At 36.2% G+C, this 12,404-nt stretch overlaps 1 protein-coding gene across 1 annotated transcript; it reads right to left on the reverse strand.

The window, feature by feature from the left end:
• Window positions 1-3,529: 3,529 nt before the first annotated feature.
• On the reverse strand, window positions 3,530-4,480 carry LOC128069145 (olfactory receptor 8B3). The gene has a single exon (XM_052662418.1). It carries the CDS (start codon window positions 4,472-4,474, stop codon window positions 3,530-3,532), a length of 945 nt encoding a protein of 314 aa, XP_052518378.1. The 5' UTR covers window positions 4,475-4,480.
• Between the last annotated feature and the right edge of the window lie 7,924 nt (window positions 4,481-12,404).

Below are 12,404 nucleotides of genomic sequence, written 5' to 3' on the forward strand. Positions count from 1 at the left end.
AGAGCAGGAAGGAAGAATTTGGTAGAAAAACTTCAGATTACAGTGTGGTTAAAAAAAAAAATCTCAAAGAGTATGATAAGAAGTCCCTAAGCAAAGACTGCCTATCAGAAGAGATCTATGTTACAAAGATAAAGGCCAGCCCTGTATGACCCACCATGCTAAGTCAATGGTTGAGAACATCTTAGATGAAACATAGACTCTACCTAAATACTATGTTGGATCCAAGGGAATATCAGTTACAAACAATGATGTGCCCCACAAATGGTTCTACTGAAAAGGGGTTAGTGGCACCTACCCATGGCTGCCACATTTCACTCCCCAGAAGAAATTAAATCCCAAAGTTCTTTCTGATTTCTTATTATTGTAATTATTATATTCTATTATTATTTATAACATTAAATTTATTATTGTTATCCAAACAAGATAATCCAATTAACAAGAATTTTGTGACCTACCACTACATATGATATTCCAAATATATGAATGGGAAAACTATAGGGAGAAACATCTAGGTAAATGTATTTATTATCTCATTGGTGAAACAACATTCAAGTAATTTCAGAAAATGTTAATATAATTTGTTGTATTAATACACACCTTTGATAATACTTCGGTGGATAAGTGAAACATGGCTAAAATGTTTCTCCTAACATTATGTGTAGTATTTGCCTAATGTGATGATGAAATTTACAGTAAAACCATATGCCTTTTTCAAAATATTTTGTGTCAAGTAGATAGTAATAAATACAAATTTGATAACAAACTGCCCATTATACTTATTGGGATTCTGAGATACATATGTATTATTCCTCTAATCACCCTCTCTTAATGCTATGTTTGACAATAAATGGTAGAATTGTATGTATTCTCTTGAGTACTAAATGTATTTGCCTGATAGAGGTTCTCAGAAGCAGGTGGCAGGTGAAATAGATTTATGTTATTTTCAAAGAGAACAAGAAATGCAAGATCAAAAGAAAAGTGTTACAAAAAATAGAACAAAATGATAACATCAGGTGGATCTCTTTCTACATTAAGCTGTTTACATTAGCAATGAAGACATTTCTTTAAATCCCTCTGACTATCATTTCGGTTCAGCCATTCAGTCATGTCCAACTCTTCGTGACCCCATGGACTGCAGCACTCCAGGCTTCCCTGTCCATCAGCAGCTCCTGGGACTTGCTCAAAATCATGTCCATCGAGTCAGTGATGTCATCCAACTGTCATCCTTTGTCATCCTCCTGCCTTCAATTTTGTCCAGCATCAGGGTCTTTTCTAATAAGTCAGTCCTTCACATCAGGTGGCCAAAGTATCGGAGTTTCAGCTTCAGCATCAGTCCTTCCAATGAACATTCAGGACTGATTTCTTTTAGGATTGACTGGTTTGAATTGCTTGCAGTCCAAGAGACTCAAGAGTCTTCCCCAACACCACAGTTCAAAAGCAAAAATTCTTTGGTGCTCAGCTTTCTTTATGGTCCAACTCTCACATCCACACATGACTACAGGAAAAACCATAGCTTTGACTAGATGGACCTTTGTCAGCAAAGTAATGTATTTTTAATATATTGTCTTTCTAATATACTGTCTAGGTTTGGAAGGAATGATGCTAAAGCTGAAACTCCAGTACTTTGGCCACTTTATGCGAAGAGTTGACTCATTGGAAAAGACTCTGATGCTGGGAGGGATTGGGGGCAGGAGGAAAAGGGGACGACCGAGGATGAGATGGCTGGATGGCATCACTGACTCGATGGACGTGAGTTTGAGTGAACTCTGGAAGATGGTAATGGACAAGGAGGCCTGGCATGCTGCAATTCATGGGGTCGCAAAGAGTCGGACACGACTGAGTAACTGAACTGAACTGAACTGAGGTTGATCATAGCTTTTCTTCCACAGAGAAGACATCTTTTAATTTCATGGCTTCAGTCACAATCTGCAGCGATTTAGGACCCCAAGAAAATAAAGTCTGCCATTGTTTCCCCATCTATTTGTCAAGAAGTGATGGAACCCAAAGCCATGATCTTATTTTTTAGAATGTTGAGTTTTAAGCCAGCTTTTTCACTCACCTTTTTCACTTTCATGAAGAAGCTCTTTAGTTCCTCTTCACTTTCTGTCATAAGGGTGGTGTCAATTACATATCTGAGGTTATTGGTATTTTTCCCAGCAATCTTGGTTCCAGCTTGTGTTTCATGCAGCCTAGCATTTTGCATGATGTACTCTGCATAGAAGTTAAATAAGCAGGGTGACAATATACAGCCTTGACATTCTCCTTTCCCAATTTGGAACCAGTCCTTTGTTCCATGTCTGGTTCTAACTATTGCTTCTTGACCTGCAGACAGATTTCTCAGGAGGCAGGTCAGGTGGTTTGGTATTCCCATCTCTTGAAGAATTTTCCACAGTTTGTTGTGATTGACATAGTCAATGGTTTTGGGGTAGTCAATGAAGCAGAAGTAAATGTTTTTCTGGAACTCTCTTACTTTTTCTGTGATCCAACAGATGTTGGCAGTTTGATCTCTAGTTCCTCTGCCTTTTCTAAATCCAGCTTGAATATCTGGGAGTTCTCAGTTCACGTACTGTTGAAACCCAGCTTGGAGAATTTTGAGCGTTACTTTACTAGCTTGTAAGATGAGTGCAATTGTGAGATAGTTTGAGCATTCTTTGGCATTGCCTTTCTTTGGGATTGGAATGAAAATTGATCTTTTCCAGTCCTGTGGCCACTGCTGAGTTTTCCAAATTTGCTGACATATTAAGTGCAGCATTTTTAATAGCATCATCTTTTAGGATTTGAAATAGCTCAACTGGAATTCCATCACCTCCACTAGCTTTGTTTGTAGTGATGCTTTCTAAGGCCCACTTGACTTCTCATTCCATGATGTCTGGTTCTAGGTGAGTGATCATACCATTGTGGTTACCTGGGTTATGAAAATCTTTTTTGTATAGTTCTTTTGTGTATTCTTGCCACCTCTTCTTAATATCTTCTGCTTCTGTTAGGTCCATACCATTTCTGTTCTTTATTGAGCCCATATTTGTATGAAATGTTCCCTTGGTATCTCTAATTTTCTTGAAGAGATCTCTAGTCTTTCCCATTCTGTTGTTTTCCTCTATTTCTTTGCACTGATCACTGAGGAAGGCCTTCTGACTATATCAGTAACAATACTGTTTCATAAGAGAATTATTCTGTATTGTTTGGTACTTTTGTGTCTAGATCAACAAACTCTAATTTTATCTTTATGCATTTAAGAAACACCACACTTGTTCAATTTGGAATAGCCCGAAAGTCAAAGGTAGTTTGAAAAAAATCAATTGATATTTCCCTTTTATAAAGATGCCATTAGTTGTTTACTAAAACTGTTACAAGTTACAAGAGATACGTAGGAATGAGACAAGAACAGCTATAAGAGAAATGATAGGACAAGTCTATTATACCACACATAATATAATCCATAGAAGTAATGCAATTTTGAACAAATCTCATCATGATAGATAATAAAAATTAAGTACAAAATTGAATGTCTTTACATTATTGCTGTTACTAATTAGAACATGTTTCTCCTCTGGATTTTAAATACGGATCTCCTCAGTGCAACTCTGATATCCTTGTTTCTCAAACTGTAAATCAAAGGATTGAGCATGGGCACCACATTAGTATAAAAAACAGAAGAAATTTTTCCCTGCTCCATAGATCCAGGAGAAGAATATTTAAGGTACATGAATGCCGCTGAACCAAAAAAAATAGAAAGAGCAATCATGTGGGAGCTACAGGTACTAAAGGCTTTCGATCTTCCTTGAGAAGATTTGATATGAAGAATGTTAGTGAGGATGAAGATGTAAGAAATCAGGATGGTGAAACTGGGTACTGTGATGTTAATACCCACAACAATGAGAACTACCACCTCATTGGCATAGGTGCTGGTACAAGAGAGTTGGAGGAGTGGGAGGATGTCACACAAGTAATGGTTGATGACATTCACATTGCAGAAGGTTAGTCTAAGCATGCACCCTGTGTGGGCAGATGCCCCAGCAAACCCCATCACATATGCAGCCAAAGAGAGCACCAAACAGACCTGATGGGACATGGAGACCTTATACAGCAAGGGATTACAGATGGCCACATAGCGATCATAGGCCATTGAGGTCAACATGTAGCACTCAGAGATGACAAAAAAGAGAAAGAAAAACAGCTGAGTCATGCACCCCACATACGAGATGGTATTCTCCCTGAATACAAAGTTCATCAGCATCTTGGGGGTAAAAACAGAAGAGTAACAGAGATCAATGAAGGACAGGTTGCAGAGGAAATAGTACATGGGGGTGTGGAGGTGAGAATTTAGACCAATAAGAATGATCAAGCCCAGGTTGCCCACCATGGTGACAACATAGATCATTAGAAACAGGTGAAAGAGGGGTTGCTGCAGCTCTGGACAGTCTGTTAATCCAGCAAGAAAAAATTCAGTCACTAAGGAGTCATTTCTAGCCAGCATTCTGAACTTCAGAAATCTGTGAGAACAGAAGAAAATTTCATTAGTAGGGAACACAGCTCTGTCCTTTACAAACTCACTTTTACATGAGCTTTATTTATGAGAAAGAATCTCAGTCTGGCAGAAATCATGTAAACGCTTCTTTGCCTTATAGTGTCTTGAAGGCACACACTTCTCAACATTTAAATCACTGTCTTTTGAATGAACTGCATGTGACAAACAACTGCTCTATCTTCACTAGAAAATAGAGGGATATAGTAGCTGAGGAATGAGCTTACTTGATAATGGGCTTCAGCAGTGGGAAGGTATCCCCAGTTCTCCCCATATTTATCTGATTTACCACTTCTTACTTTCTACTCATGTTTCCATCATCCTACTACACACTGAAGGTTCCTTCAAGAAGGGATTCCTACAGGGAAGAGACCATACAGATATTCCACAACCAGGAAGTCTCTCATAGTCTCTAAATTTTCAGATTCTTTAAGAATCCAGGAAGTCAATAATTGGTAACAGATATTGAGGTGAACCTTGATATCTGAAATTTTATACTTCACCATACATTTCAGGGTTTCCACACACTGCCCCCCTCTGTTCTATCCTATTTGCACAGGGAATGAATAAAGGAATTTAGATGTTCTTTCCTAGGTTTTGTAGGATGGCAAGAATGAGAAAATAATTAGAGTGCTGATTAAGTTAGTTGTTAAGTTTCTGAAAACATTTCAAGCTGTATACTTATTAGCAAAGGATACCTTGTTTTATCTCAGTGAAAAGGATAACTGTTTGACACATTTTGTTATAACTAAATCAGGCTACTGTGACCATTATGTAGATAGGAGAGAGGAAGGTAATGAGTTAGTTTTGCAATGTAAGAGTAAGTTGAGTCCACACTCATTCTCTGCCTGTATTTATACTGGTTGTATTAAAGATGAAAAAATGACCTTTAACTCTAGCTTGGTACCTTGCCATAAACTTTATTGTAATGTTGACTTCATGTAATATAAACTTAAAGGAAGTATTTTTGTTTCCTGTATCACCTAAATAAGAGTTCTTAACATTTTCATAGAAAACACATTTTAATGAATCTCTAAGGTCCTCATCAAGACTAATCCCAAAAATTTCAACTTATTATATCAACTTTACTATGTATATAACTGTTGTTGTTAAGTAACCAAGGCGTGTCTGACTCTTTGTGTACAGTACATCTCAATTAAAAAAAAATTAGGAAAAAAACAAAATCTCTTCTGATATTGCTATGTTCTCGATTTGTCACTTTAAAGTGCTATAATTCTCTTGCTACCAGAATGAAGATAAAGCCAACACAGAGGGTATGCAGAGAACAATACAGGCAGTAGAGTCAGAGCTCCTGACTTTGGACTTTGGGGTTATTCAATATAAATACTTTCCTCATTGTCAGAGAATTTAGCAAAATACAGAAACTTGGTTAACTCACTCTCCATCCATTGACAGAACTCAGTGCTGACACTTTATGCGTGTTTCACCTCCAATTCCTTGGAAGAACTGGCCTAGGGGATATCAAAGGCGAGTGGATGTACCCACAGAATCTTCTTCCTTCACAAAGAAATATAGCATAAATCTCACAGTCTCAATGTTCCAAGAGTCAGTCTATGATTTAGATCAAACTTGTAGCTATAAATTTACGAAGAGATTTTGAAAGGAAACCACAGGCAGACATCTGAATCACCATGTCATAGAGCACATAGCATTTGCTTAAGGTTTATAATCCTTTTGAACCCGATTAGAAATCCAGGTACAGGTGCCCTCAAGGACCTTCCCATCATGATAAACTCTGCAGGGAAGAAATCAGTGTGTATGTTTACACCCTAACTGTGACAGTAAATGTTAATTTCCCATCACAGATTATACATTCCCCAGAGCATAAAAGAAATGATTCTCTGCCCTCCCTTATAAAGATGCAAATAATTAATGTCATTGAAAATTCACTAATTATAACTCTAGGCAACATTAGTTTTAAGAATTTTAGTTCATAAAGATATACAAACATTTAAGGAAAGACTGTTTACTATGGCCCTTTACAAAGTCCCTGGTGGCTCAGCTGGTAAAGAATCCGCCTGCAACGTGAGAGACCTGGGTTTGATCCCTGGGTTGGGAAGATCCCCTGGAGAAGGGAAGGGCTACCCACTCCAGAATTCTGGCCTACAGAATTCCATGGACTGTATAGTCCATGGGGTCGCACAGAGTCAGACACGACTGAGCCACTTTCACTTACAATAATTGAGTCTCTTTAAATAATCAGCTTATGAAAATGTTATAGACTTAAACCAAAGGATTTTTAATTGATTTCAGAGGTTATTGTTTAATAAGTCACTATTTACTATAAGAATAATCCCATGGGAATTTACTTTAAGATGTTCTGACTCAATATGTGTTTGATAGATTAAAATTAAATCTATGAGAAAAATCCCTGTAAATAAGCCTCATTATAAAGAATTATGACTAAAATTCCCATGTATGTATTAGCTTACAGTTACACTTGTGAGACCATGGAGAAGGAAATGGCAACCCACTCCAGTATTCTTGCCTGGAGAATCCCATGGACCGAGGAGCCTGGTGGGCTACAATTCATGGGGTCACAAAGAGTTGGACATGACTGAGTGACTAACACACACACACACACACACACACACACACACACACACACACAAGCTGTGAGAAGAAATCTAATTTTTTTATTTAGAAATTATTACTGAGTCCCACAAAATTTCAAAAATATTGGATAGATTTCCTTAAAATCCACCCAACTTCCTACCACAGCAACTGTAGTATAAAAGCAAAACTATAGACTCTATTTAGCTTTGAGGAATTTTATATGCAGCACATGTTTCTGTCTGACCTATGTGTTTTGATCACTTTTATAGATTCATGTAGCTACCACCACAATCATACACAGAACTCATTTACTAACATAAAGGAACCCCCTTACATTATCCCTTTAAAGTCACACCTATCCCCTTCCACCTTCATCTCTGTCTTCTAAAAACCACTAACTTACTTGTCCTTCATCTCTATAGGTGGGTTGTTAAGACCAAAAATGAAACTATACAATATATAACTTCTGATATTGGCCTTTTCCCCTAAGCATGATGCTCTTAAGTCCACCTTAGTTGTATCAATAACCTGTCCTTTTATTGCTGGGTGGTTCCATTTTATACAACCCACATTTATTCTAACTTCTGTAGTATGTTAAAAATTACTAGGTTCTTGTTTAATACAAAGCTAAATCTGTTTTATTTATGGAAAGTGTTTCAGGGGCAGGGGATATAAGATATTCAGACTGGTTCTTCTTGTAATATTCTTTTTTAAATCAGTTTTATGGTGGCATACTTTAGATACAATAACATGCTCTCATTTTAAGAATACAGTTCAACAACTTTCAAAAGAATACAGTTACATTAAAGATCACCATGGTCAAGATCTAGAGCATTTCCATCACCCCCAAAAGTTCCCTTATCCTTGTTACCAATCCATCCCCTGTTTTTCCTGCAACTATTGAAATATTATATGATTTTTGTCTTTCATTCTATTAATCTGGTATAGCATATTTACTAATTAGTGTATGTTGAACCACTCTTGCATTCCATGGTTAAATCCCACTTGATTACAGGGTATGATTTTTTAATGTGCTATTGAACTGGTCTGTCAGAATTCTGTTGAGAATTTTTGCATCTATATTCATCAGAGACATTAGCTTGTAGTTTTCTTTTCTTATAGTGTCTTTACCTGATGTTGGTGAGAGGGTAATTCTGGTTGTAAAACAGTTTTGAGAGTGTTCTCTTTCTTCAACTTGAGAAAAGTTTGAGAAGTTTTGGCATTTAGTATTATTTAAACATCTGACAGGTGGGAAATGAGTAACTTCATAGTGTTTCACCAATAATACCATCTATTTTCTGGTCCTGGGGTTTTCTTTGTTGGGAGGTTTCTGATTATTGATTCAATCTCCTTACTTGTTATTGATCTGTTTAGATTTTTTCTGTTTCTTTGTAATTCAGTCTTGGTAGACTGTTTCTAAGAATTTATCCATGGCTTCTAGGCTATTCAATTTGTTTGAGTATAACTGTTCATAATAATCTGATCCTGTGTATTATTGTGGTATCAGCTGTAATGTTTCCTCTTCATCATGATATCATTACCATCTCTGTCTCATTACAATTGTTGAGCTACAGTTTATTTTGTCTGATATAAGTATGGTTACTGCTGTTGTTTTCTGGTTTCCACTCGCATAGAACACCGTTTCTCATCCCCTCACTTTCAGTCTGTGTGTGTCCTTAAAGCTGAAGTAAGGCTCTTGTGGAAAGCACATAATTGGGTCTGGTTTTTTTGTTTTGTTTTAATCCATCCAGCAACTCTACTTCTTTTGATTGCAAAATTTAAATCACTTACACTTAAAATAATGATTGACAAGTAAGGAATAACGCCCGCCTAATTGTTCTCTGGCTGTTCTGTAACTCCCTTGTTCTTTTCTTTCTCTCTTGCTGTCTTCTTTTATGATTTCATGATTTTCTATAATGGTATATTTCTATTCCCTTCACTTTATTCTTTTGTGTTAATATAGTCTTTTGTTTTGTGATTACCATGAGACTTACAGAAGATATCCTACAGATATAACTCTTAAGGTGATAACACTTTGATAACACACAAAAACACTATGAAGTTACTCCTTTCCCACATTTTATGTTTTGATGCCACAATTTAACTCTTTTTATATTGTGTACCCATTAGCAAGTTACTGTAGTTATAGCTATTTTTAAATAGTTCTGTCCTTTAACATTTACTAGAGTTGACTGGTTAACACATCACCATCTTACAGTATGTATTCTGAATATTGACTTTATATTTATACTTGCCAATATGTTGTATACTTTCTTATGTTTCATGTTACTAATTAGTGTCCTCTTGTTTCAGCTTGAAGAACTCCTTTCAGTAACTCTTATAAAGTCAAGTGGTAATTAACTCAGCTGTTTTTTGGGAAAATCTTTCTCTCACCTTCATTTTTGAAAGATAACTTTGCTGGGTAAAGTATTCTTGATTGGCAGGGCAGTTTTTTCTTTCAGCACTTTGAGTATATTGTCTCACTCTATTCTAGGCTGCAAGGTTTTTCTCTTGAGAAATCTCCTGTCAGTCTAATGAGGGCTCCTTTTTTTTTCCTCTGCATTTTTCTTAAATTCTTTTATTTCAGACTGCTTAATTATGTGTCTTAGAGAAGATCATTTTGAGTTGAAATATTGGGGTGACCTATTAACTTTTAAGTTGGATGTCCAAATATCTCCCCATATTTGGGAAGTTCTCAGTTCTCATTCTTATTCCTTTAAGAATGCTTTCCATTCTCCATTCTTCTTCCTCTGGGACTCTAATACTGTCTACGATATTCCTCTTGATAGCATCCCATGTTTCACATAAATTTTCTTCACTCTTTTTCATTTTTTTTCCTTTGCTCTCTACTTACTGAATAATTTCATATGTCTTATCTTGTACCTCACAGACTCGTCCTTCTGCTTGATCTAATCCACTGCTGCTCTTATCACATTTTTTCACTTCATTCACTGAAATATTAAGCTCCAAGATTTCTTTTTCTTTCTTATGATTTTTAATCAGTATCTCTTTATTAAGCTTATCATTTTGTTTTCTGTTTTCATGATTTCACTGTACCATCTTTCTTTGTTTTCCTGTAGCTCATTGGGCTTCCTTAAAACAGCTATTTTAAATTCTTCATCAGACAAATCACATATCTCCATTTCCTTGGACTCTGTCTCTAGAAAAAAAAAAAAATAAAGAATATTGACATAAATAAATAAATAAATAAATAAAACATCAAAAAAAAAAAAAAGAAAATTACTGTGACCTTTGTTGATGTCATGTTACACTGATTTTTTAAATTCCTTTAATTTTTTTTAATATCTTCAAAACTGATCAGTCACATCCCTCTGGTCCTTCTGACTAGCTTCAGGAGAGAATCACCTTCTGGCAGTCCTGCTAGTAAGTCTGAAGCTTTCTCAGATCTTTTTTACATGATACCCGCTCTACATTTCTCATTTCTATTTATAGCAGAACTCTTAAGCTTATATGCTTTCTTTCAACCCTGCAAAGCTAGTTCAGAGCAGGAATAGAAGGAACATACCTCAACATAATAAAAGCTGTATATGACAAACCCACAGCAAACATTATCCTCAATGGTGAAAAATTGAAAGCATTTCCCCTAAAGTCAGGAACAAGACAAGGGTGCCCACTTTCACCACTACTATTCAACATAGTTCTGGAAGTTTTGGCCACAGCAATCAGAGCAGAAAAAGAAATAAAAGGAATCCAAATTGGAAAAGAAGATGTCAAGCTCTCACTGTTTGCAGATGACATGATCCTCTACATAGAAAACCCTAAAGACTCCACCAGAAAATTACTAGAGCTAATCAATGAATATAGTAAAGTTGCAGGATATAAAATCAATACACAGAAATCCCTTGCATTCCTATACACTAATAATGAGAAAGTAGAAAAAGAAATTAAGGAAACAATTCCATTCACCATTGCAACGAAAAGAATAAAATACTTAGGAATATATCTACCTAAAGAAACTAAAGACCTATATATAGAAAACTATAAAACACTGATGAAAGAAATCAAAGAGGACACTAATGGATGGAGAAATATACCATGTTCATGGATCGGGAGAATAAATATAGTGAACATGAATATACTACCCAAAGCAATTTACAAATTCAATGCAATCCCTATTAAGCTACCAGCCATATTTTTCACAGAACTGGAACAAATAATTTGAAGATTTGTATGGAAATACAGAAAACCTCGAATAGCCAAAGCAATCTTGAGAAAGAAGAATGGAACTGGAGGAATCAACTTGCCTGACTTCAGGCTCTACTACAAAGCCACAGTCATCAAGACAGTATGGTACTGGCACAAAGACAGAAATATAGATCAATGGAACAAAATAGAAAGCCCAGAGATAAATCCACACACATATGGACACCTTATCTTTGACAAAGGAGGCAAGAATATACAATGGAGGAAAGACAATCTCTTTAACAAGTGGTGCTGGGAAAACTGGTCAACCACTTGTAAAAGAATGAAACTAGATCACTTTCTAACACTGCACACAAAAATAAACTCAAAATGGATTAAAGATCTAAATGTAAGACCAGAAACTGTAAAACTCCTAGAGGAGAACATAGGCAAAACACTCTCAGACATACATCACAGCAGGATCCTCTATGATCCACCTCCCAGAATACTGGAAATAAAAGTTAAAATAAACAAATGGGATCTAATTAAAATTAAAAGCTGCTGCACAACAAAGGAAAATATAAGCAAGGTGAAAAGACAGCTTTCTGAATGGGAGAAAATAATAGCAAATGAAGCAACTGACAAACAACTAATCTCAAAAATATACAAGCAACTTATGCAGCTCAATTCCAGAAAAATAAACCACCCAATCAAAAAATGGGCCAAAGAACTAAATAGACATTTCTCCAAAGAAGACATATGCATGGCTAACAAACACATGAAAAGATGCTCAACATCACTCATTATTAGAGAAATGCAAATCAAAACCACAATGAGGTACCACTTCACACCAGTCAGAATGTCTTTGATCCAAAAATCTGCAAGCAATAAATGCTGGAGAGGGTGTGGAGAAAAGGGAACCCTCCTACACTGTTGGTGGGAATGCAAACTAGTACAGCCACTTTGGAGAACAGTGTGGAGATTCCTTAAAAAATTGCAAATAGAACTCCCTTATGACCCAGCAATCCCACTACTGGGCATACACACCGAGGAAACCAGAATAGAAAGAGACACATGTACCCCAATGTTCATCGCAGCACTGTTGATAATAGCCAGGACATGGAAACAACCTAGATGTCCATCAGCAGATGAATGGATAAGA

This window comes from Budorcas taxicolor, chromosome 25 (genome assembly GCF_023091745.1).
Source record: "Budorcas taxicolor isolate Tak-1 chromosome 25, Takin1.1, whole genome shotgun sequence".
NCBI classification, from domain to species: Eukaryota; Metazoa; Chordata; class Mammalia; order Artiodactyla; family Bovidae; genus Budorcas; species Budorcas taxicolor.